General features: G+C 38.2%; 2 protein-coding genes across 2 annotated transcripts; one reads left to right on the top strand and one right to left on the bottom strand.

The window, feature by feature from the left end:
- Positions 1 to 1,863: 1,863 nt before the first annotated feature.
- On the bottom strand, positions 1,864 to 8,268 carry LOC103723943 (cold-responsive protein kinase 1-like). Its single transcript, XM_008815040.4, has 7 exons — positions 7,418 to 8,268; positions 4,870 to 4,995; positions 4,646 to 4,773; positions 3,487 to 3,700; positions 3,164 to 3,395; positions 2,872 to 3,022; positions 1,864 to 2,313 (listed from the first exon to the last, which is right to left on the bottom strand). Exons 1-7 carry the CDS (start codon positions 8,169 to 8,171, stop codon positions 1,999 to 2,001), a joined length of 1,920 nt encoding a protein of 639 aa, XP_008813262.1. The 5' UTR covers positions 8,172 to 8,268; the 3' UTR covers positions 1,864 to 1,998.
- Positions 8,269 to 17,298: 9,030 nt separating this feature from the next.
- On the top strand, positions 17,299 to 23,609 carry LOC103723931 (60S ribosomal protein L23A-like). The gene is made up of 4 exons (XM_008815030.4): positions 17,299 to 17,425; positions 20,362 to 20,415; positions 22,828 to 23,191; positions 23,293 to 23,609. The coding sequence occupies exons 2-4, from the start codon at positions 20,397 to 20,399 to the stop codon at positions 23,375 to 23,377; spliced, it is 468 nt and encodes a 155-aa protein (XP_008813252.1). The 5' UTR covers positions 17,299 to 17,425; positions 20,362 to 20,396; the 3' UTR covers positions 23,378 to 23,609.
- Positions 23,610 to 25,987: the final 2,378 nt, after the last annotated feature.

Genomic DNA, 25,987 nt, shown 5'->3' with positions numbered 1-25,987 from the left:
ATTTATGAAGTACTCTAAAAATGGGAAAACGTTACGAGAGAGAGAAAGAGAGAGATACAGGTACATGCCAAAAATGAGAACAATATAGGTACATTATTGGCATAAAGTACATGCACATTTTTCATGATAAAAACCTTAATGGAATTATGAATATCCATTATGTTCCTTTAATTTGCTTCTAGAAGTGTTTTTTTGAGAGAAGTAGTTTTGCTTGGTGTTTTTTCAAAGAAGGATATGAAGTTTCCATCATCAATTCTAAAAATAAAATGGTACAGTACAATTAAACATATGCAAGAAGACCCGGTCACTGAGAAACACTTTTTTTTTTTTTTTTAACGATACAACCAGATGGCTTATACCCGCTCAATATGAATATATTTAATAAAATTAAAAAATAAAATATTTAGAAGGAATACAAATTGGAGTTATCTACAGACAGAAAAAGTGATGGGACTGCATTATTTTCCTCTTGTCTTTCCTTTTAATTATAATTGCATGAATATAAATACATCTAATAAAATTAAAAAACAAAATATTTAGAAGAAATATAAGTCAGAGTCATCTAGAGACAGAGAGAGATGGGATTGCATAATTTTTCTCTTTTTTTTCTTTTAATTATAATTGCATGAATATAAATATATCTAATAAAGTTAAAAAATAAAATATTTAGAAAGAATACAAGTCGGAGCCATCCAGAGAGAGAGAGAGATGGGACTGCATCATTTTCCTCATTTTTTTCCTTTTAATTATAATTGCATGAGTGATGTGCTCGATCTAAAACACCTGAGAGGAATCTTCTCCAAGTAAGGTTGATATCTAGTTTGCCATGCAAGATACCGGCCCGACAGGAAGGACACCCTCCCTACCCCACACACTCAATGCCACACCCTTGGACTCTTACCAATAGCCTTCAAACTCATGCTTATCCAAAGCTCGACATCTGCAAGCTCCCATCACTCGTCCTGGTTTGAGTCCAGCTGAATCTCCATGTCATCGCTGCATCGGCTCCATGTGTCGATCAATCGCAGTAGCCACTTAGGCTTAAGCATAGGCCATCTTTGAATCCAGGGAAGTCTCCAACAATCAACTGACATATATGAATTGTAACATTGTAATGTTCTCTATCAACAATGTGGACAAGCCGAGTTTCTTCAAACTAGATCTTTTGTTGGCCCCAAAAGTTGATCAAGAGTTGTTCGATCTGAATCGTGTTCATGGATCAGATGTAATAATCCATTTCATGGATTACGACTAGTGTGGAGTTGATTGTTTGTGCATCACTTCTTTTCGTCATGAGCTTTATGCAAGTTGGAAGTTTATTTCGGTGGTCATCGATCATGTCATTGTGGCGAAAAGGAATGGTTTGATGAGATTCCTCATGATTGGAATCATATGATTGTTTATTTTAGTGATCTAACCAGGGACTTGGTTTACACCCCCTCGGTCCTTCCTTCGATCAAACCATAGTCTTCTTCCTGATGACCGGTGCTCCGCTTGCAGAAAGCTCGTAAATAAGAGCCTGCCTTGCTACCAAGAGCTCTACTAATGGCTATACACACTTCGCCAGGTTGAAACCGGAGTCCGATCCCCTTTCAATTCTTAGGGCAGACTTAATAGGAGGTATATCGAGAACTTCGTTATGTAAACTAGCATGCAAGAATGTTTCCAAATGTGTAGACCATTTGATCCTCAAAATGCAGCAATTCTTTGAGTCAAATATAAGATATTTCTCCAGGTATTAATTCAGTTTGGCCCATCCATAAATCATCTTATTCATATATTGTCAGCTGGGGAAGCTACATGTATCGATCTTACCTTATTTTGCCTTATCAATCTGCAAATTTACAATCTTGAATGCACTTCTTAGTCCTGATATCTAGTTCATTAAATTGTAAACACAATGCCCTAGCTTATTGCATTGTTCAGCATCAAATGCACTATGTATCATAACTATAATCCATCTCTGATCGTTCTATATTACCAGGACGCATGCTAAGATCACCGAGCTGAAGGTTGCGTGTTCGAATATGCTGCATTCGAAGCGGAAGATGACTTGCTGGATGTGGATGCATCTCCACGAACTCTACTTGTGGCATCTATGAAGACAGGCCTTGTGGGCTGCAGAACAAGCCCTCCTTTGCTCAGCAGCATCACCACAACCTCGGACATGGTTGGCCTTGCAACTACTGTGGACTGAGTGCACAACAGAGCTATCTCCAGGACTCTCTTCACTTCTTCTGGACTATATTCATTTGGATCCAAAGATGAATCCACCAACTCGAGCAACATGTCATCCTCATACAGTTTCCATGCCTGTCCAACCAATGGAAAACAGCACTGTAAACATCCATCCACCTAACAGAGAAAAGCTTCAGCACATAAACTGTAAGTAGTTAATGTTCAAGCAGCAAGTAGTTGTTTTCAGGGAAGGGGAGGCATGTTGCCAATCCACCTACCACTTGAGACTAATTCTGAAATTCTGAAATCAGTCTTGCTGGCAGAAATTAGCAGAGCTCAGAGGTCTGCTATCAGAAAAATGAATCCATGTATGAGGCATATATTCCTCTACATTAACAGGTTTTACCAAATGTCAAATTCTTTTTTGAGGAATAGATTCAAAGAAAACAGATAAATTTTAGTTTTGTAAAGTAAAATCCTGATGTTGATGATCTCTTTCTGCACCCTTACTTGCCACTACATCTACCATACAATTAGCAAATGGATGAGCACAGAGAACCCTTCCATTTCCTCAAAAAAAAAAGGAAAAAAGGAAACTCAGTCCTTGATGACAAACCACTTGTCATTGTCTAATTTTCGATAAGAATGAAAACCCCATATGATTAGAGAGCAAAAGTTTCGAAGAATAATTACCCATTCAAGAAGGTATTGGGTTACAGGTTCAAGGTTCACATCGTTGCTCTTCCGACCGCTCACTATTTCCAGGACAACAACACCATAGCTGTATGTGTCAACTTTCTCGGATAGCTGTCCATGGATTGCATACTCAGGTGCTGTGTAACCCCTGATCAACAATATTTCAAAATCTGAAAGCTGAAGATAAATACCAACTAAACCCAATAATTGTCGCATTGACTAAAAGTAAAAGACAATGTGAAACAATAGATGATTGAAACAATGTGAATGAGTAAGATTTCAGACATACAAAGTTCCTGCAAATTTGGTGCTGAGATGGCTCTGATCACCAGGTAGAAGCCTTGCCAAACCAAAATCCGCAATCTTAGGCTGGAAATTGTCATCAAGCAGTATATTGCTGGACTTTATATCACGATGTATGATGCATACGTGGAATTCCTGATGGAGATATGCTAATCCTCGCGCTATGCCGACAATTACATCAAATCTCTGTTTCCAGTTAAGAATTCCACGTCTGTCACCTGAGAAGCAGATGTCAGAGGTGCCTCAAACACAGCAACAAGAAGAAGAAATAGTGCAAAGAATCACTACGAAGATATATCAGTTGAGTACCAAATAAGACTTTATCAAGGCTGCTGTTTGCCATGTACTCATAGACTAGAAGCAGTTCAGGGCCTTTGGTAGAACATCCAAGAAGACGAACCAGATTTCGATGATGAACGTTGCTTATAAGCTTAACCTCACTCTGGAAATCTGTGCGTACCCTTCTCGCATTAGCTATTGTGAGTTTCTTCACGGCAACTGCTTTGCCGTTTTTCAGGACGCCCTGTCACACAAAGGCTTGCTTAAAACACACAACCTAGTTTGGTGAAAAATAAAAGAACATGAATGTCAAGATTTGTGAATTATGAAAAAGAAATTTACAGCATCAAATTTTAATTTAATATATAACTCATCGATTTTTGTCAAAATCATTCTAAAATGATCCTCAAGCTCCCCAACCAGCTGAGGTCATTAGCTTGCCATTGCAAATGACCAAGATACCCTCATCTGCTTCAAACATCTATGAATATTTTTTTGGCTGTACGGATGAATGAAGGAGTTCAGAGTGCTTTGAGATATATGCAGTAGATGATCCTTGATTGTGAACCATATACTAAGATACTTTGAGATCTATGCAGGCTGATGAATAAAGGGGTTCGAAGTGCTTTGAGATCTATGTGGTAGGTGATTCTTAATTACGCGCCATATACTAAGGATGCTTTGATATCTCTTTAGCGCTTAAAATTCTTTAGGACTCTGCTCGATTCAATACATTTTAAGGGCATTTTTGTCCTATATCTAATTTATGCTATCGTGTGATGGTCATGTGCCACTATTCTATTAACAAAGATGAGCGGAAGGGCCACTGTGGAATGATTTGGAAACTTGAAAGATCGGTTCAAAACTTTTTAAAATTGAGGTGTCTCTATGACACATCCAAAGTTGAGTGGTGTCAATATAATTTAAAGTTTTTCTTTTGTATATCACATCCATAATTTTATTGAAGTTATGTATAATGCCATTATTTATCCGTATTTACATATCGACCCACTAGTTTTACCTTACGGGCGAACCAAGCGAATTAAAGCAATAATACCTAGGCCACTTTGTAAATAAGGATAATAGGAGATGTTACACATAATTTTGATAGACTCTTACACATGAAGCTTTATGTCTATGCATACATTTATATTTACCAAGTTAGCATTTAAAATGTTTGGCATCTTACCTTATATACTTCCCCAAAGCCACCTTCTCCCAATTTGTTTTCTTCACTAAACTCTTTTGTTGCAGCTTTAAGATCTGCGTATCGATAATCCATCGGACCTCGTAGCTCAGTTGCCCCCAATATGTCTCCTTCAGAAGCCAATTATTCAATAAATCGCTGAATTCATAAATAAAAACTAAGGGAAAAGATAGTAAAGGGGTGCATCACCAAATCAGAATCCTTACCTCTCTCAGTCTTCCCATGCTTTCTGGACCACCTAATCCAAAGGAATCCGGCAATGGCTAGAAGCAACAGAAACCCAACTCCCCCAACGACTCCTCCAATGATGGCCCCTTTCTTGCTTGAACTCCCTGTAAATTTCCAATGTACCGCCATTTCATATACCAAAGACAATTCATTTGGTTAGAGAATGTCATATTACGGAATAATCTGATGATCTTTAGAACTCATTTATCCCAAAAAATAATTACAAAAAAATTAAATTTTATCATATTTGGCTGGTGGACAAATTACTATAAAAATATATCAGAAAAAAATTACTATGTTTCGTTTGAGGTAATCTTATATAAAAATATTGCTAAATTTTCAACAATATTCTTAATAAACAATTCGAATAATAATATTTTTTTCTTAACTGATTTATTGGTCATTTAGGGCCCACTTACATAAACACTACTAATATTGGTTATGCAGTAGTTATACATAGAGTTTCATAAATGCTGTTTAATTTAAATATTTTTAAATTAATTATACATATATTAAAAATATATTTTTATTATAAATAAATTTTAGTATGTTTTGGTATATAAATAAATATAATAACTACTAATAAATCCTATGTTGGATTTATTGATAATTAATAAATATTTGTTAATTATTACTAATAATTAATTTTTCTTTATAAGTATATTAATATATTAAATATATTATCATTTATCAATATATTAATATATTTATAATATATTAATATTATTAATACTAATTATATAATATAATTAACATGAAATTAATATAATATAAGTGAGTGCATTTCTCTCAAGAAATGATATTTTTGGACTACCTCCATTCAGTAGTCCAGTATGAAAAAACAAATACTACTCTTAAGATTCATCGAATACTACTCCTGAGATTTAACATTTATTTTACCTTTTCTAACATCCACTTTTCATACCAAACATGATAACCTAATATCAAATATATTTTTTCGTGCCACATTACCTCCAACCGAACAAGTTCTAAATGTAAATTAAAGAATATCAACTTTTCTTATTATTATTTATTATTTTCTCTTTTTAACAGTTATACTAATGGGTATTATCCAAATCTCAAAGATTTCCAAATGTCTGGAATAGAAAAATCCTAGACAAATATCATCACACGATTCGATGGTTTGATGGGGTAGACAGGTATAATACATAGAAATAGTAGTAGTCAGGGCCCACGCACTACTTAGCTTATCTTTGACTTCAACATAACATAAAATTGATGAACTGAGCAGTGATACGATAGATTATCAACAGTAATATTCTTAAGATTAACAATGACAATCTCTATACCTATTAAACAAAAAGAGAGCGTAAATTTGTTCAAATTCAAAAAATAGAAAAATAGTAGAAAAATTGACCCTTCTAAATTATTTCGAAAGTCACGTAAAGAAGAAAATTCCTCTCTCAAATTTAGAAAAAAATAGAAAGAAATTTGTAGAAAAATCGACTATTCATAATTATTTTTAGAAGCGATGTAAAAGAAGGAATTTGTGCATATGTTTTCTTTCACGCATAAAAAAGAAAACATAACTCATTCATAATATTTTCTCCACATGCAAATTAGATTTTTTTAGCAAAACTCTCCAAAAAGAAAATTCATTCATAATATTCTCTTCAAAAAGGAAACCCATTTGTAATATTTTTCCATGCAAAAAAAAAGAGAAAAAAAACATGAGTAAATTAGCACACAAAAAGAATCACGCACGAGACAAAAGTATAAAAAAATAAAAAAACAACGAGCAAATTATTGGAAGTAAAAAAAAAAACATGAGTAAATTGGTGCAGAAAAAATCATACATAAGTCGGAAAAAATATCACATGCAATTCCTTCATAATATTTTCTCTAAGAGTAAATTAAATTTTTAGTTGAACTCTTCAAAAAGAAAAATAAAAAATCAAAACCTTGTAAAAATAATTCTCCACACGCACACAAAAAAAAGAATTGTGAGTAAATTAGTGCGCAAAAAAATCAAGCACGTGTAAATTACATTAAAAAAGGAAGCCAAAAATTATTTATTCTTCTATTATATAAATTTATATTATATAATCAAAAGATAAAATTATTTTTATTTTTATATTATTTATTTTTTATTATCTCTCCGGTGCAGGAATCATTCTTGTATATATTATAACAAAAGCTAGCTACTTCTATGTGCCCTCAAGGAAAAGAAGAATTCATACTTCTTCGCATGAATCCACCGTCGGATCACCCACCACACAGATCTCAAAATGCTTCAAAATCCGTCACTCATCCGCTGTACATATATCATAGAGACCACTAGATGATCCAACGGCGGATTCGCGCGAAGGAGGGTGAATCCTTCATCCCCGCGAAAGATAAAACCCCATCTTAGAACAGACGTTTAAACCCAGTTCAAGGGCCAACCGCACAAATAACGGCAGTAACTCCGTTTTAAGAAGAGGGTAACGTTTTAAGTGCGATTCGAGCTTGGGCCGTTATTTCCAAAAAAAATTCCAAGAATAGACAAAATCGAAAATAGTTCACCTGATTTCAAGTAAGGGGCGAGATCGACCGTCTGATTGGCCGGGAAGAAGGCTTTATCGGAGTACCTCATGAAACAGCCCGCATCAACGGCCCTCCCCTCCGCATCAGGCGGACAGCCCTTAAGATTCCCGTACGCCACCTGGAGGCAGTCGGCGCACCCGCTCTCGCTCACCGTCCTCACGCACTGTGCCACCCCGTACACCCCGCCCTGCTCCGCCGCCGCGAAGTAATTCTCTATCTGCGGCACGGCGGTGCTCAGATCCAGGAGGAGCTCCTCAGCTGAGGCGGAGAACGCGCCGGCGGGGGTGGCGGTGCGGTTGCCGCAGAGGCCCTGGTTCCCGGGGAGGGTGGTCTGGTCGAAGAAAGGGGAACTCTCGTAGCGGAGGAAGCAGCCATCAAGGATGACACGGCCGCCGTTGGCGGCGGAGCAGTTGCGGATGCGGAACTCGGCAGTGGCAAGGCAGGACGAGCAGTCGGCCGCGGAGAGGTAGTCGCGGCACTGGAAGAGCGCGTAGACGGGGTTGGAGCCGGAGCTTTGCTGCGCGGTGGCGAAGCGGGCGGAGGCGGAGGCGGAGATATTGGCGCGGAGGTCGGCGAAGGTGGCGTTGAGGTTAGCGAAGAAGGTAGAGGGGGAGGGGGCCTTGTACTGGCTGCAGCCGATGTTTAGGACGTTGACCTGGGGATCGCCGGTGACGGTACTCCATACGGCGACGAAGAGGAGGAGGAGGACGGCAGCGGAGGGCCGGCGTTGCATCGGGAACGGGGAGGGGATTCGAAGGAAGCGACGAAAGCTCCCGGGTTGGCGCACTCCGGATGGGTTCGAAACGGTGGGGCGCGTTTTTAAGGAGAGACGGATGGGAGGTGGGAGCTGTTTAGATTTTAGAGCTCGAGAGTTCCCGGTTTGCTGGTTGGATGGTTTGACTGTTTGCCCATTGGTTGGCGCTGGATAGGATTATCGGAAACAGGAAATTTTAATTTTGATTTGACACGGTAAAAAGACTTGCAAGTCAACTCATAGTACTTCAAGTAACTAAATATATGTATAAAAATATAAATGATATGAAAATATTATAAAGTAAAGTATGTTATTAAATAAATATAAAATAAACTACAGCGACTATAAATAAAATATTTAAGATAATTGTATGTATGAAATCTTTGGGTAAGATAATTCATGTTGAGTCGGCCGCTCCTTCATAATTTAATTAAGTTGTTGAGGGCGATCGTAACTTTTTTTTTTTTTTTTTTGCTGAAAAAAAGGGAAGAGGGGAGGAAGGAACAAGCCCACCCCCGCGTAGCAGCCCCACACTGGGCCCCCGCCCCGCCAGGAGCATGTTCGATGCGGGCAGAATGACCGTTTGGTATAGGCCCAGCTCACCAGGCCCCAGCCATATATTACTCATACCCTCCCCACCCGTGGCCTCGGCTCATTACCCCTCTGGGCTCTGGCACGAGTACCCCGTGTGAGTACGTCACACCTGGCACCACCCAGGCTACCAGCCGACCAGTAGCACTTCTAGACCCCGTGTCCAGGCGCGGGGCATACGGTCCCCAAATTTAATCGACGCCCGTGCGTTTCGAACCTGGAACCACTTGGTTGGAAGCAAACGCCCCGTTCCAACTGGGCTACCACCTTGGTGGCGGCGATCGTAGACTTTAAGCCTGAATAATTAATCTAGCAACAAATGCTATCAATCCAATCTAAATCCGAAGATTCTTGAATACTTTTATTAAGTTTATTTTTTTAAAAAAAAATTGAATAGTGAGAATAAGCTGCATTTTTTTTTGTGTGTATATTAAAAGATGCAAAAGAACATAAAGAAAGTAGAGGTTGGTGTGTTCACCATCATATTGTTTTTTTTTTTGTTTGTTTGTTTTTAAGAAAGTGATATGGATCTGCCTCCCTAGCAGGAGTGTTCTAAATAGAAGGGAGTGAGGCTCCTCTTCTTATGTAGAGTGCTTGTTGGAGGAGTCTGTGGCTCATGTACTATTCCAGTGCCCAAGGGTAGCTCAACTGTAGAGGTGGTCTAGGGCAAACTTGACATGTATGCACCATACAACACCAATTGTAGCCTTCTTGGCTCTACTGAAAGGAACTATGAGGAAGGTATCTTAAGGTGCTGGGGTTGCTTATATTGCCTACCATATTTGGCTTGTCGGAAACACTTGGGTGTTCGAGAACAGAAAGCAACATCCTAGGCAAGTACTGGACATGACCTTACTTTAAGTGGCCGAGATCCTCCAACCCTACTCTATTGACTATCAGCGATCTTGGGATAACAAGGGACACATGTAACTCCCATTCGGCTCCTGTAGCGTCTAGGACAATCCTTATCCCTTGAGAGCCTCTACCACCGAGCTTTCTCACGGTCAACTTCGATAGAGCGTGTCTGACGGCGGACATAGAGTTGGAGTTGGATTCATAATCAAAAATTCTGACTTTAGATTGGTGGCTGCTGGGGGCAGGCACATGTATGATACATCTGTTTCATGGAGCGAAGCTGCATAGGAGGGCATCATCTACGCAAGGACGACATTGAGAGCTGACAATATCCAACTTGAGGGGGATTTTGCATTGGTGGTTAGTTGGATTCAGAACCTGGAGGAAGCTGATGGCGACCATCCGTCGTTGCAAGACATCTACAAAGAAAGTAGATGCAAAAGAAAGATGCAAAAGAACATAAAGAAAGTAGAGGTTGGTGTGTTCACCATCATATTGTTTTTTTTTTGTTTGTTTGTTTTTAAGAAAGTGATATGGATCTGCCTCCCTAGCAGGAGTGTTCTAAATAGAAGGGAGTGAGGCTCCTCTTCTTATGTAGAGTGCTTGTTGGAGGAGTCTGTGGCTCATGTACTATTCCAGTGCCCAAGGGTAGCTCAACTGTAGAGGTGGTCTAGGGCAAACTTGACATGTATGCACCATACAACACCAATTGTAGCCTTCTTGGCTCTACTGAAAGGAACTATGAGGAAGGTATCTTAAGGTGCTGGGGCTGCTTATATTGCCTACCATATTTGGCTTGTCGGAAACACTTGGGTGTTCGAGAACAGAAAGCAACATCCTAGGCAAGTACTGGACAGAACCTTACTTTAAGTGGCCGAGATCCTCTAACCCTACTCTATTGACTATTAGCGATCTTGGGATAATAAGGGACACATGTAACTCCCATTCGGCTCCTGTAGCGTCTAGGACAATCCTTATCCCTTGAGAGCCTCTACCACCGAGCTTTCTCACGGTCAACTTCGATAGAGCGTGTCTGACGGCGGACATAGAGTTGGAGTTGGATGCATAATCAAAAATTCTGACTCTAGATTGGTGGCTGCTGGGGGCAGGCACATGTATGATACATCTGTTTCATGGAGCGAAGCTGCATGGAGGGCATCATCTACGCAAGGATGACATTGAGAGCTGACAATATCCAACTTGAGGGGGATTTTGCATTGGTGGTTAGTTGGATTCAGAACCTGGAGGAAGCTGATGGCGACCATCCGTCATTGCAAGACATCTACAAAGAAAGTAGATGCAAAAGAAAGATGCAAAAGAACATAAAGAAAGTAGAGGTTGGTGTGTTCACCATCATATTGTTTTTTTTTTGTTTGTTTGTTTTTAAAAAAGTGATATGGATCTGCCTCCCTAGCAGGAGTGTTCTAAATAGAAGGGAGTGAGGCTCCTCTTCTTATGTAGAGTGCTTGTTGGAGGAGTCTGTGGCTCATGTACTATTCCAGTGCCCAAGGGTAGCTCAACTGTAGAGGTGGTCTAGGGCAAACTTGACATGTATGCACCATACAACACCAATTGTAGCCTTCTTGGCTCTACTGAAAGGAACTATGAGAAAGGTATCTTAAGGTGCTGGGGCTGCTTATATTGCCTACCATATTTGGCTTGTCGGAAACACTTCGGTGTTCGAGAACAGAAAGCAACATCCTAGGCAAGTACTGGACAGAACCTTACTTTAAGTGGCCGAGATCCTCTAACCCTACTCTATTGACTATTAGTGATCTTGGGATAACAAGGGACACATGTAACTCCCATTCAGCTCCTGTAGCGTCTAGGACAATCCTTATCCATTGAGAGCCTCTACCACCGAGCTTTCTCACGGTCAACTTCGATGGAGCGTGTCTGACGGCGGACATAGAGTTGGAGTTGGATTCATAATCAAAAATTCTGACTCTAGATTGGTGGCTGCTGGGGGCAGGCACATGTATGATACATCTGTTTCATGGAGCGAAGCTGCATAGGAGGGCATCATCTATGCAAGGACGACATTGAGAGCTGACAATATCCAACTTGAGGGGGATTTTGCATTGGTGGTTAGTTGGATTCAGAACCTGGAGGAAGCTGATGGCGACCATCCATCGTTGCAAGACATCTACAAAATGGTGATGGGGTGTGTTGCCTTTCATGCCAACTATGTATATAGGGAGGCGAACAGGGCGGTTGACCAGGTTGCCTCTAATATGGCCTAATACTCTGGTGGCTGGCTGTCGGATATCCTCGAGGTTACCCCCTTTTATTTTCGCAATATTGTATCTTCTGACTTATGTGGATGTACTCATACTAAAATAGTATGAATTATTTGGATTACCCAAAAAAAAGAACATAAGGAAAATAAAGCCTCATACATCATAAACAATATACAAAACCAACGGCATAACTGCCATCCTCTTGTGTATCCAACTTCATATGCCATTATATTCCCTTCTCTTCTTATATCTGAAATGGTGAATACCTGTAATACAGAAATCCGAGATAATATATATGTCTTTCATTAAAGGGCCAGACATTAACCTGCATGAATGATGAGAATGAGCAATCCATGTAACGTATAGTATTGGAGACCCCTTGAGCCAAACTTTAGTCAAAAATAATACATAAGCGGATAATGATGCAGGTACAAAATCAACTGAAAACCATCTTCCAAGTATATGCCAATGGTTAATTGCAAAAGAACATTTAATTACGACGTGCTGTGGATGTTGAATAGATTGAGGACAGAGATCACACTGTAAATTCTGATTAGAAAGAATACCCCTATCATGAAGCAGAGATTTGCATGGCAGCCTCAACCAATTTAGTTTCCACCAGAAAAAAAACTCGCCCTCATTGGCACCTTCAATTTTCATATCCATTGAGACCGGGCATCAAGTGGTTAACCACTTGATATATATATTTTTTTTTTTTGGTACATCGGCGTCTCACACACAATGAGTGTGAGTACAGACCAAATACATTTCCCTTAAAGAAGGATTAGAGATCTGGAAGAGTTCCAAGTTAACTAATCGGACCAATTTCCTTTAGACGAAGGAATATGCTTAATATGATTCATCATGCTAGTATTGAAATAGTAGGCTAATGGCTGCAAATCCCGTTCCTTTTCATAAGTAACAAAGTGAGCCGCTTTCAGATTCGATAAATCATCATGCACATTTAAGAAAGTCAGCCAATGGCTTAAAGTGTAGCAATTAATCCAAGGTTTCGTATAGGCATTTAAATGATTTTGCACCTTAGATCCAAATCTACATATTTATTCCATATATCAGAAGCCTTCCTTGGTTTTTCCTAAGCGTAGTCAAGATCCAGCAAATTTGTACTTAGTATGCACTATCTCTGCCCATAAAGAATGTGGTTGTAATGCCACTTGGGCGGCTAACTTGCAAAACAAAGCCTGTTGTTTGTTCTGAAGTACATGCAAACCAAGTCCTCCTTTACTTCTATGATGGCATATGGTTTCCAAAGAGATTAGAAGGAGGTCTCTTTCTAACAAGTTGGTGTCCCACAAGAAGGCTCTAAAATTCTTTTTAAAGAGTTTTTAACAAAGATAAAGGCACAGCCGCACAAGACATAGTATAAATGGGAATGGAACATAGCACAACATTTAGAAGGATTGCTGCTGGAGACGAAACCCTCCACTTCCAGCTGGCCAATCTACTAGAGAATATCATAACTTAGGATCTCACCTAAAAGAGACTAGCCGAAAGGTATTATTTGGATTCCTTGATCCTATATAAGTACCCAATATCCACGTAACAAATAAGGACAAGATCCAAATTTATTCAAATCTAATCATAAATACACAATCAACTCGTAGTCAGCTCAAATATACCCGTGCTACAGTATTCTCTAGTCCACATAGGTTATAGGACGAATTTGCTTTGATAATATCTGTTACAACTCAGAACCTTATACAAAAAAGCTAGCCGAAATTTGCTTTGAACCACTCAGTGAATAGCCGATGTGGGACTAAACACATGCCGTACAAGTTCTCGCAGAGCAAGCTAGCATTATTGATTCAGCATATACTAAAAATGCAAATTTTCACCGCACCATCATTTGCATTGAAGTTTGCGATAGTTTGAAAAGCCATCGTAAAGCTTCAAAGTGAGAATAAATAATAAGAGTGTTTGGATCCTCCATATTGAACTTCCTCCCATTCCAGTTTTTTTTATGAAAAAAATAAAACAAAAGATTATGTTGCTTAAAATAAGATCATATTTTTTAAAATTACAGTATTTAAGTTAATCACATGCACATAACATTACTATGCAAGTTCTCCGTTGCATTATTATGCTATGCTCATAGAGCTGGCATGTCCTGCTGATAACGTTAGGCCGACTTCCGATACATCTTAAAATACATGCCTAGGACATTGGCTTCCACTAAAGACATTTTTTTTACATATTTTTCATTTGCCAACTTTGACTAACTTGCACTAGCAACACTACTTTAGAACAATCACTAGTGATCAACCCACTCCCCTCCTTCACGCCAATCCACCATTGGATCATTAGCTGACCGCTTTAAGTCCTATGCAAGTAGCAAGTCATAGAGTACGAATCACTTTGAGATCTATGTGATGAATGATCCAACGTTGGATTCGTTCGAAAGGCAGAACTTCTCACCCAAGCATATGCATATCCCATCTACCTCAAAGCTAGCTGTTCACCAGAGCTGTTCATTTATTTATAATTTTTATTAATTTATGATCCATATCGTCGTCCATGACTCCATATATTTGCGATCATGCGTATGTCATCACCCATTGATGTTTTCTAGATAACAAACGCTAAGCATGGAAAATGGGGGTGGACCTTGTCTCCTTTTTCTACAGACTATTTATATGGGCGACAAGGGAGGGCCGGCGAACGACTTGTCGTTTTGGACAAATTTAATGCAATGCAAAGACATTTGGGTTGAAGAAGCCATTCATCCTCCTGATGCCGACGAGCATTCGTGCATATCCTGCACCGATTCCACGCCTCGGAGGGAGCCAAAAGCATGTCGTTTTGTCTAAATACAATTATTTGGTCAGATGGTGGCTGCTCGATTGGATTCTTAGTTTGACACGATAACTCCATTATAACAACTTTCCGTGGACGGGAATCTTTTGTATGGGGATCGATGTGCGGTCCTTGCAGCTCTTGTAGATATTTTGTCTTCAGACAACATTCACTGTTCTGTTCTCACTTGGCGGAACCAAGGCTGCTCTTTGGTGCTCCAAAAAATACTTTTAGATAAAATAAAAATATTTAATAAAATTTTTAAAAAATTATTTTATTTTTTTAAAAGTTAAAAGTAGTTATTTTGGAAGAAAATTTATTTTGAAGCTTTCCAAAAGAAGCATTTTTAGGTTCGGTCTGAAAGCTGTTTTTTTTACCAAAATATTGGTAATAAAATATAACAATTACATAAAATATTTTTTTAATAATTGTTTGTTGTATTATACTATAAATATAATATAATATTATATTATATCATAATATATTGATATGTTATGTTAAATAATTTAATATTATATTAAATTATTATGCTATAATACACAATATTATATTACTATATTATAATATTATTATCTTATATATTTATGTATTAGTACATATTATATTTTATTATGCTCTGTTGTATAATATTATGTAATGTTTTTTATAGTCATTTTGTCATACCAAAAGTATTTTTTCAGTTTGTTTACCAAACATGTGTTAAAGTGATGCAACACTTTAGAAAAGTAGTTATCAAACAACAAACAACTTTTTATAGAAACTCTACTTCAAAAAGCTCTACTTTTAAAAGCTCTGGTTCAAAAACTCTACTTCCAATAGATGGGACACTTGATTTGACATGTATCAACTTCATTTTCGTTGCCCTCGTCCCGAGGAAAGAAGGCCTCTCGTCATCACTAAAATTCTTGCTACCCGTTTGGCTGAGTTTCTCCCTGGCGGATGAGACACAATCAATTCAGGGACAATCCATTATTGAGAATTGTCTATGTGCTTATGAAATGTTGTCTTATTGTAACAGATCAAAATATAAAGATTTAGTATGCAAACTGGATTTTGAAATAAGTCTTTGACGATAGATGTAATATATTAGTGGTCTACGCTGAGGGGCCATAATCATAGATCTGGTGGTGCGCATGCATCTACGTGGATGGATGTTCTAGTCGATTACACTATTCAGAATATCTTGTAAAGAACATCAAACCAAGGTATGGAATAATTGATGTGGGACTAAATCTAGGCGGAAGATATTTTTTAAGTATTTTGATTCTTTATAAGTATCTAAGATCTTTTCAGCGAATAATCGATGTGGGACTAAATACACGCTCGCACAAGTCGTCACATTAACTAAATGACTATTAAATTAAAGGGTATGACCTTAAGAGGGGGGGTTTTCTTCTTTAGAGCTTGCGATGTTCCATATAATCTATACATAACACTTTTATGATTGTTTATGAAAAAACAAAGGGTTTTGATCAAATCAACAAACTATGTAGATCCTCTAAATTTTATGTCCGGTGTTTTATATAGTGATCATAGAACTATTCTATCTCATTATATAGAAAAACTAAATGTTAGGATTTAATATAATCAATAAATAACCAAGAGCTTTGTCCTTAATTTCTTCTACAATAGGGCACACGCCACCATGGACCTATCCCTGCGGTAGCCTGGAGGAAATTAGCAATAATTTCCAATCTTCCATACGGTGAATGCATAAATAGATATGTGATTGCTATATGTAGAGTCACCATATAGATGCAGAGAATTTGCACCTTAATATAATAAATGAGACTTCTTTAATTCTTCTCCCACATTACATATAGTGACCAAAGTTGTTTTATGGTCATCAAATCAAGATACAATATATAGTTAACAAAATAAATGGAATACCGGGGGACCTATCATTAATTTTATTTTCTATATTTAATATAATGAACATTGACCAATTGGATCAAGCTTCTTTGCTTTATTAACTTCAATACAGACTCTGTCAAAGACGAGACAGGATTTGGTAGAAGTCTGCTTGCATTCGAAGATCCAGCGTTAATTCGTGCTACCAGCTTTCGAAGATATTGATTCGAAAATAGAGGCGCAGATTACAACCGAATTTTTGCTTCAATGTAAGTTTTAGATTTTTGTGATTTAATACCATCTATTTTAATTTCTCAATGCATTACTTATTTATTTATTTATTGGTAACAGGGGAATTAGATTACTTACTACAAATTAATGAAGGATATCCCCTTGCATCTGCTCTAGTGACACTGTGGGTAGTAGTTTTCGAGCTAAACTCTAAGTGGGGCAGTATGGGCTAAGCTTTTACCGTGTTTTGGACCCATCAGGAGCCCAACTTATTATGCCAAGACAAAGCCCAAAACTGAGTGAAACTCAAATTAGAGTCTCCAAGTCTAAGCTCAGGTCGACCAAATGCCACGCGTCCACACAAAAGACCGATCCCAAAGTAGATCGAAACGCGTCCCGGGTCTTCCTGGTCAGACCCAAATACCAGCAAGATTTTATGATCAGAGCCGTTCAATCGATCAACAAAATAATTTAGGAGTCCACGGGATCGTAACACTCGAATTGTAAAATAGACGGTCCAGATCTTCCCGCTGGACCGTATAGATACTTCGGCAGGAGCTCTCCGCTTCCTCTTCTCCAGAGCGTAGGGTTTTTTTTCTGATTGGGCGGCCGCGGGAGAGGAGGAGCAGCAGAAAGATCTCCTCGGAAACGGTCAGCCTCTTCCCCCTCCTCTCCCTTTCTCTTCTTCGATTTCGAAACCCTAGGTCTCGATCTCGAAGGTTTTCGGTTTAAAACGGTTGCTCTCCTATTCATATCGTTGCCTTTGGTTACTACGACGTGTTCGATTCCTGTTTCACTGCTAGATCTCGGTGATATCCCTCTGAATCGCGTTGTTCTGTGGTTCTTGGTGCTATCTATTCCCTTTATGTGCTTTTTGTTGAGATCTTATGAGAATCTAATTCAGTTAATATTGTCCGCTCTTTTACTGTAATGTAGTAGTGGGATTTAGTAGCATCTTGGAGTAGGTTATTTTCTAGCTTCTTTTACAACTAAAAATAGAAATATTAGTGGGAAGTATTATGAAATGGATTTTAGTTCCCGTTTTTTTACTGTCAAAGCTAGGTGCGTTTTCAAAGGTTCAATGATGGGATCGGCAAGCTTACCGCTGAATATTTATAATTATGTATTAGGATATGAGGCATTTCTTTTATTTTTGGAATAATTCCAGGAGAAAACTTACGAGACCCTGCGTGCTATTAGAGCCATGTGATTGTGCAGAATTTAGATTCCTTGCATTTTTGTCTTCTTTGTTACATGCAGTAGAATAAAAAATTTAATTGTAAAAAATGAGAACTATTACTGCCTCCATAAGCAAGAATTGTTTGATGAGTACCTGGTTAGGGATTTCAAATTGATACTTGTAGTTATTTTAATAAGAAATTAGCTAATGAGAATTTGAAGAATTAGATGCAAGCAAGATGCTATAATTTTTTTTTTTTTTTTTTTTGTTGCCCAAGATCTACTCTTGGATGAACTTTTTATTTTTTAGTGGGATGGGGTTGGGGAGGGTAAGATGCAGCTGTTTGGCTTTCACTCAGGTGAACTGCTAGGTTACAAGTTTCTCCTTGCTAATTATCTCCTTAAGGATTGAAGGGGGGTTTTGAAAATGTTTGGTACTCTGGCTGTGGCACTGAGGCTGTCTGCTTGTCAGTTTTAATTAGCTTAATCGGCAGGTGCTATATTATGATTGCTTCCTGCTTGTGATTTGCGATTTCTTGCTTTATGTTATATGGAGTAGTTTCCATCTAAGCTAGTGGTCTCTTGTTGACAATGTTTTCCCTTTTTGGTGACTCCAAACTTGAACAAATTGTTGTATTGGATAGGTTTTATCAAGAAAGAAAGCCTTATTTATCTTTTTAAGATGGATCTACTCATGGTACGTTATACTGGCCAGTACTGGTATGTGCACGTCCCGATCCAGTACGTGGTATGGGGAGTGTAACGAGTGTTGGTACGCCGAACCGATCCCATATCAGGCGTGTCAACATTGTACCAGGATGGTACCGGTATGGGGTCCAGTATCGAAATGGCGGATCTTGGGGCCACCACTTTCTCTTCACATCTGATAAATAATAAGAATTTTTTAATGGTGAATAACAAAATTAAGACAAGTGGGATATGTTGAATCACCTTTAGTAAAATTGCTGGACATTGAGAAGAAATATGCATGACAATGGCTGCATGGGAAAGTTCATCTTTAATGGAAGTAGTCATATAAGTTAGGTCAAAAGCAAGGCAAAGAGATTCAGAAGTTAAGCTGATTAGAGAATAATAAAATTAGGAGGCTAAGCATACATGCATGGTTAAATTTCTGGTTGAAGTTTTAGTAATGCCATCTATTCCCTAGGTTAGCTGTTCAATTCAATTTCGCATGAATGTGGTTTTATAGTTGATGCATGACTGTAGATGTTAGAGCCAAGAGCCAACACCTATCCTTACTATCACAATACTTACTTTATTACTTTAATGTTTTTGAATATTATTGAAAGTTTTTGGTAGTTTTTGTATGAACATATAAATTCATTTGGTTACCTTAGTTTAGCTTGTTTTACAAACCATGGAATTGATTTTGGATTTGTTTTCTGGTCCATGCTTGCAATGAAGATGAATTTATTAGTAAAAATTATATTTGAAAATTTGACTTATCTTTAATTTTTTGTTCGTGATCTTTCCTGCAAAATTTTTGAACTCCTGCTGATTTTTGTTACCTCCTCTCTTCTTTAGTTAATTTTATGTATTTTTTCCATTCGTTTGGTCGCATTGCTCATACCCTATGGGCTCTAGGGTATCATTCCTTTTTAGGGAATGGTTGGTCCCTTGGTCCTCTCTTGTCCACAAAGATAACCTATTAATTTTCATTATCATTTGCTTGGATTGTTGAGGTGAACTTAGATTTGTCTCCTTTCCCGTTTTTCTCCATTCTATTTTTTATTCGCTCTCACCTTTGTCTTGGCTCATCAGCGTCATGCAGACCCATGTAATATCTAGTTTGTGTGGTGAATTATTTGTCAGAATGAGATTAGTGGATGTTATTTGTGTACTGGCAATAAATTTATTTTTGGCATTCGTGCTTATTGGTATTATTGGGCACTTTTATGTCTGAAGGAGACTTTTGCATTTGAGTCTTGTTGGATCCTTAGCCCAGATATTGATGATGCATAATTATTGTTGTATGGGGTATTCATTATTGGAAGCAAGTTATGTCTGTCTTACCACAACCAGATATGTGGTAACGACGCTCAGAACTTTTGAGAGCTTTTGAGAGAATGTTTCTGCCTTACTTCCACAAGTACCTGTTGTTTGCTAATCGTATCTTCCAAAATGGCTATGAGATAATATCATGTAGGAAGCCATATAATGTTGCTGAGTATAAATAAATAAACATTGAATGATTTTTCTCCTGAAAAAAATCTGCATTTATTGTCGTATTTTTTTTTCTCAATTACTGTTTGTGAAACCTAGTAATGTTTTAATTGCATATTTTACAGTGAACAAATGATTTAGTAAAGCTTATAATTGTTATATCAAGGAGTCTTTCGGGCTGTGTGCATCATATTGCTGATGTTCATTTGCTTTTTTATTTGCAGTTAGTTTACTTACTGAAGTAATTCTGCGTTACTAAATGGCTCCACCAGCTAAAGGTATGGAACATCTAAAACTTAATCAGATAATGCACAAATTTTATTGTTGCACAAGTACTTTTAGCCACGTTACTTATATATCCGCCCATACTGCATTGGTTTGGATCCTCAAATGTTGTTGGTCTTTGTCTATTTTGTAATTGCATTACTTGCTTCATATAAGATGGTTCAAAGGTAGGGATTTGTGATCGGTTCATTGAAACAAAAGTCACAAAGTGGTAAACATTGGGATAATGTTGAAATATAATTTCAGTTGGTGAGAATTATATACAGGATAAACAGATACATGCTGACTAAAATAGCATTATATGACAAACTTTCAGTCAGTATAATTCATGGACTGTCCACAATGTCTATGTAATAAAAATTGTTGAACGGGCAAATCACCTTTGTTTTTCATTTGTCAGCAACACTGCCTTGAAGAACTTGGCCATTTGAAACTGAATTGAGTTTTTGTTATGGCAAGGAATCTAGTGAGTGGGGAGTCTTGGTGATTGTCTAGGATTGTCTCTTGGCAGTTAAGTAGCCTTCTGTTCTTGCTAAATAATATTATTAGTTTGTTGGATTAGTACCTATTCTTGTCTAAGTGCCTTGGCTAGACATTTTGAACTGATATATTGAGGCTGGTGCTGCATAACATGATTGCATATGATTGCAAATTTTAACAAATGTGAGTATGTTACCTTGATTCTCTAAGCTGATGCTGTGCAGATGAGGTAAGCCTATTTGGTTAACGTCTACAGTTAACTATGCGATATATTGAACTTCGCAAAAGATGGTTTTGCGTATAGATATGAAGGCGAAAGTTCATTATTACCGTAGGTGGCAATTAGTTTCCTAATGATTGAATTGTGGTCTTGTGTTGCTGTTGTTTTGTCTAAACACCTAAATATTTCTACCTGGCCATGGCAGTAGCAGTAGGGGTACATCTAATTTTGATACTAGAAGAATCCTTCAATATTCCAAGTAAAATATCTTGATTTGAATTGATTTTAGAATCTGTCTGACTGGCATGAAACAATCTTAATGCATGCAGTTATTTTATTGCTATACCTAACTTACCTGATTACTTGGAAGACTAGGTTTCTAGGTTCCATTCTAGCCCTCTATCTTGCCTAAAATTGCCTGGCCAGAAATCGGAAAGCAATGCAAAAAAGGTTGACATTGATTGAAATGACGGTCATACTTGTTTTTGATTTTTGATGAATTATAGCTTGATTCATGTAACTGGTCCCATTTAGTGGAAGTTAAGTTTGTTGATTAAGGTTTGTGAAACATAAAACATTGTCATGAAACAGTGGAATTCAGTTTTAAGAGGTTGATGATTTTGATGTAGGTCAACTTTGCTTTCCTGTTTGTTTTCTTCTGTGGGTTAAATATGCCATGTTATGGGCTTAATTTCTAATAAATGTTTCTCATAATGCATGCCATCTGTTTTGTACATTTTTATTAATATTTGTTCCTTGAATGTTGGTATAATTGTTCCATATGCAATGATATATAGTCACCGAATCCTGAAGTTGAGTGCTCGGAATCTGACAGAGGATAATAGTAACACCCATCTTATTTTACCAGCATTGTATTGGATGGTAATGCTTGTTTTTGTAAAAGGCGAGAATTATCATGCATGACTACTGCATTGATTGTCATCTTCTTCATTCTAAAATGTGTTTACTATTTTACCCATATTATTATAATGTGTTGAAGAAAGACCTGACCCAATTTACCAATTCTTTTTTTTTTCTTTCTGAATTCTACATTTTTGAGGGAGTAGTTCCTTTAGGCTAGGATGTAAAGACTACTTTATCTGCAAAGTCAATGTTTTCTTGCATATGAGATTGTGGAGATTTTCGTCGATGCAAATCTTACAAGCTAACATCATCCATTTGGTTGATTTTTCTTTCCCTAATGACTATTGCTACAAAATCATGCCGGAACTTGGTTTACAGCATTATTATAAATTTGTAATCGTGCTTGGAAAGGAATGGATTGGAGACTGGGACTGGGGAGGGAAGTTCCTTGATTGAGAATGTAATTAGCCAACTTCATTGGGCATTGTCATCTCTTTATTCTAAAAGGAGAACACAAGCAAGATCATTCCACCTATTTGATTTCCATCCGACTGACTTGAGGACTTGATGCCTAGACTTGATAAAGGATATTTTATAAATTTTGCCATCTTGCTTGAAATTTGAAAAGCAATGGAGTCAGGTTCTGTAGATGTCTTACTCCAGTACAGGACAGTTGCAAGTCCTATAAAAATTGTTTTATCATAAATCTCACTAGCCTATATCTTTGTAGCTGTTGTTAGTTGCTTTTTCAATCTTTTAGCCTCTGTTGTTTGAAAGTATCATCAAATTTCGAGCTTATGACTCTCTCTCATTTTGCACAACTGTAATTATCTTTTAACAGGTACTGCAAAGAAGCCTGATGGCAAAGCTCAGGCTTTGAAGGTTGCCAAGGCTGTGAAGTCAGGGGCTTCATCCCTGAAAAGGAAGACCAAGAAGATCCGTACTTCTGTAACTTTTCATCGCCCCAAGACATTAAAGAAGGAGAGAAATCCAAAGTACCCCAGAATCAGTGCCCCTCCCAGAAACAAGCTAGACCACTATCAAATTCTCAAGTATCCACTCACCACTGAATCTGCGATGAAGAAGATTGAAGACAACAACACGCTTGTCTTTATTGTTGATATCCGTGCAGACAAGAAAAAGATTAAAGCGGCTGTAAAGAAGATGTATGACATTCAAGCAAAGAAAGTTAATACCCTGATCAGGTCAGTAGGTTCTATATTCCTCATGCTGCCTATCTATACATATTCTTATGTGAACTGAATGTGTTAGCGATGTCCTTCTGATGATCTTTAATCTGAGACAGGCCTGATGGGACAAAGAAGGCATATGTGAGATTGACGCCAGATTACGATGCTCTGGATGTTGCAAACAAGATTGGTATCATTTAAGCCTGAGGTTCGGTTGTTAACTAGATCTGTTTCGCTTTTGGCTTTACATTTTGTGTTAGTGTTGAAAAAGCTTGACTTCAAATCCTCAGTTTTGTTTGCGTAACTCGACTTTCTAGTTGTTTTGAACATTTTAAAGACAAACTCGAAAGTATATTCTAGAGCAACTAGTTTTCTAGCTTTAATCCCGTATTTGGCAGCAGTATTATTGAAGTGTTCTCTGTATACTCTACATAAATGCTTGTCTTGTGCACAATGTGGTCCCTGTGAGGCATATCAGCTGCTCGAGTCACTGTGTCTCCTTGTGTTTGTGCTCAAGTTTAAGCCCTTATATAAAAGGTTGTCTCGCCATCCCAATTGCGGGGTTACTATTTATTTGTTGGATGATGTGTTGGATGGGTAAGGAAAGCTGGTTATGGCTTTGGTCGCAAGTATCCTTCCAACGTGCTGACACCCTGGAGTTTTGGATTTTATGGTGTCCATGGATTGTGCTTTTCCTTGTGGAACCGCATCCAAATAATGGTGCATCTGCTTGACTTGGTTATGCCTTTGATATAATCTGTTGATATTTTACTATTAGCATTTTGGCATCACACTTTATGTTGATTGGATTGCATGGTTGGATTCCCTCTCCTGAATACAAATCCAGAGAAGCGAATGGTGAGGTAGTTGCGGTTTTGGGCTGTGCATTATGTGGGGTGCTTTGAACGAATATTAAGCAGATAGAGCTTGGATGTTTGCCTTTTCTTCTCGACTTTTAGACCTGCCTTGCAAAGTAACCATATGGTGGACTGAATTTGACGCGTCATGCGCGCAAAATGAAACTGCTATTGCGGTCTTCGTGGGGTCTGTAGGCGTAATTCTGATGTGTCTCTTCGTGTCTGCTACTGGTGGAGGTGGAAGCTGGAAAAGGATGGATGACAAAGATAACACAAAGGTGGATTTGATTGCGTTCCAATGGATATTCCTCAGTCTGCCTTGTTCTAAATATTTATGTACCTTCTGGTGGGTTCCCTCATTTTTTTTTGAGTGTCTCTGTATCTGGGAGAGTTATCACTCTTCCTTTCTATTACTACTTGCTCGTTCTTTTTCTACAGAACTAAGATTTTCTGATGCAGTGCGGGCACTGGATGGAAAAAAGAAGGATAGGCGAGTGCTCCGATGTTTGATGCATTCGTTGATGCAGTAATTTGATCTCGTAGTTGGCTTTTCGCATGCCAACTTTGGTAAATTGCTGAAGAGCTTTTCTGAGACATGTATGGCTTCTCACCATTTATGTGATGTTTCTCATAGAGCCAATGTCGCATCTCAAATTTTCAGTAGTTGAATTAGGATGGGACGAGGGTTTTTTTTTTTTAATTTATTTATCTTTTTTTACTGCACGACAAGTTTGGATGCAGCTAATAAAATTAGAAAACAAAAGATTATATAAGGGCTCCGACATTAAGCCGCAAATCATTTAGACAAAACTTTCAAGAGTGGTGAGCCGCAAAGGATGCTATCCAGTCAACTATAGCGTTTGCCTCTCTGTAGACGTACGTGGCCAGGTGGGAATCATACTTTTCCACAGATCTACGAATGTCGTGGAGCAACGGTCGATTCTTACCAGCGCATCTCCGACCCTGGATCTACTCGATCACAATGGTCGGATCCTCTTTGAGGAGGCGATCCGCGCTTAATACCCACTTGGCATAGGAAATGCCCTCTCAAGCGGCTCTAAGTTCGGCACACCGCGGACGAGTCGAAGATCCAATGGTCCCCCGCCGCCACTAGTTTGGTGTCATGATTCCTGATGATGAAGCCGACACATCCACATCTGCCGTCCTCAACCACACTGCTATCAAAGTTCACCTTGTGAAAGCCAGAGTGTATGGGTACCCTGGATACGAGCACAATTCTGGATGTTGCAAGAGCAGAATGGGTGCTCAAAATGTCCCTAACAAATCCAATAGATGATGCCTCAGTGATGCCGATGATCTCCACAGTATGCAATAGAGCTCTAGCTGCCACTACTCTCGGATAAGGGTTGCAACTCTCAAAGACTCAGGCATTTCTATCCAGCCAACAATGGAACAATGGTCTTGTGTGTGGATGATGCGCAATACATGGATTTACCTGATGTGGGATTTTTCGTATTTCTAACGAACTGTTGGCAAGAATCTGTAAGATAAACTATTTTTGGAGCATGTTATTTTAGATTTATTGAGTACGAACAATTTCCTAAAAGAGAAAAACAATGTATTGCTATGCAGGACAGCGAGTGAACCACAATGCGTGTGAGAATGGTTTCATGGACCACCATTAGCCTGCTGGCGGAGAGTGCCGTGCAATGTTCAGAGACCCATAAAACAGTACAACCATGCCCCATCTTAATTAATGTGTAACAAGTTCCGTAGCTAAAATAGGAAATAACTCATCCAATTATATCCCATGTGGCATTCATTTCCCATTTAATTCTCTGAAACCCGAAGTAAAATATGCTACATAACTGTAGCTAGCCCTAAACCATAATTGGCATACGATTTGCGACCGCATTTTGCCATGCAATGTTTTCCAAAGCTTCACCACATGAATCTAATGATTACGAAGCTCTTTCCAAAGATCTCGTGCATT

This window comes from Phoenix dactylifera, chromosome 18 (assembly GCF_009389715.1).
Source record: "Phoenix dactylifera cultivar Barhee BC4 chromosome 18, palm_55x_up_171113_PBpolish2nd_filt_p, whole genome shotgun sequence".
In the NCBI taxonomy this organism is placed as follows: Eukaryota; Viridiplantae; Streptophyta; class Magnoliopsida; order Arecales; family Arecaceae; genus Phoenix; species Phoenix dactylifera.
Note: the sequence above shows the minus strand (reverse complement) of the source record. Positions and strands in the feature narration are given on the sequence as shown.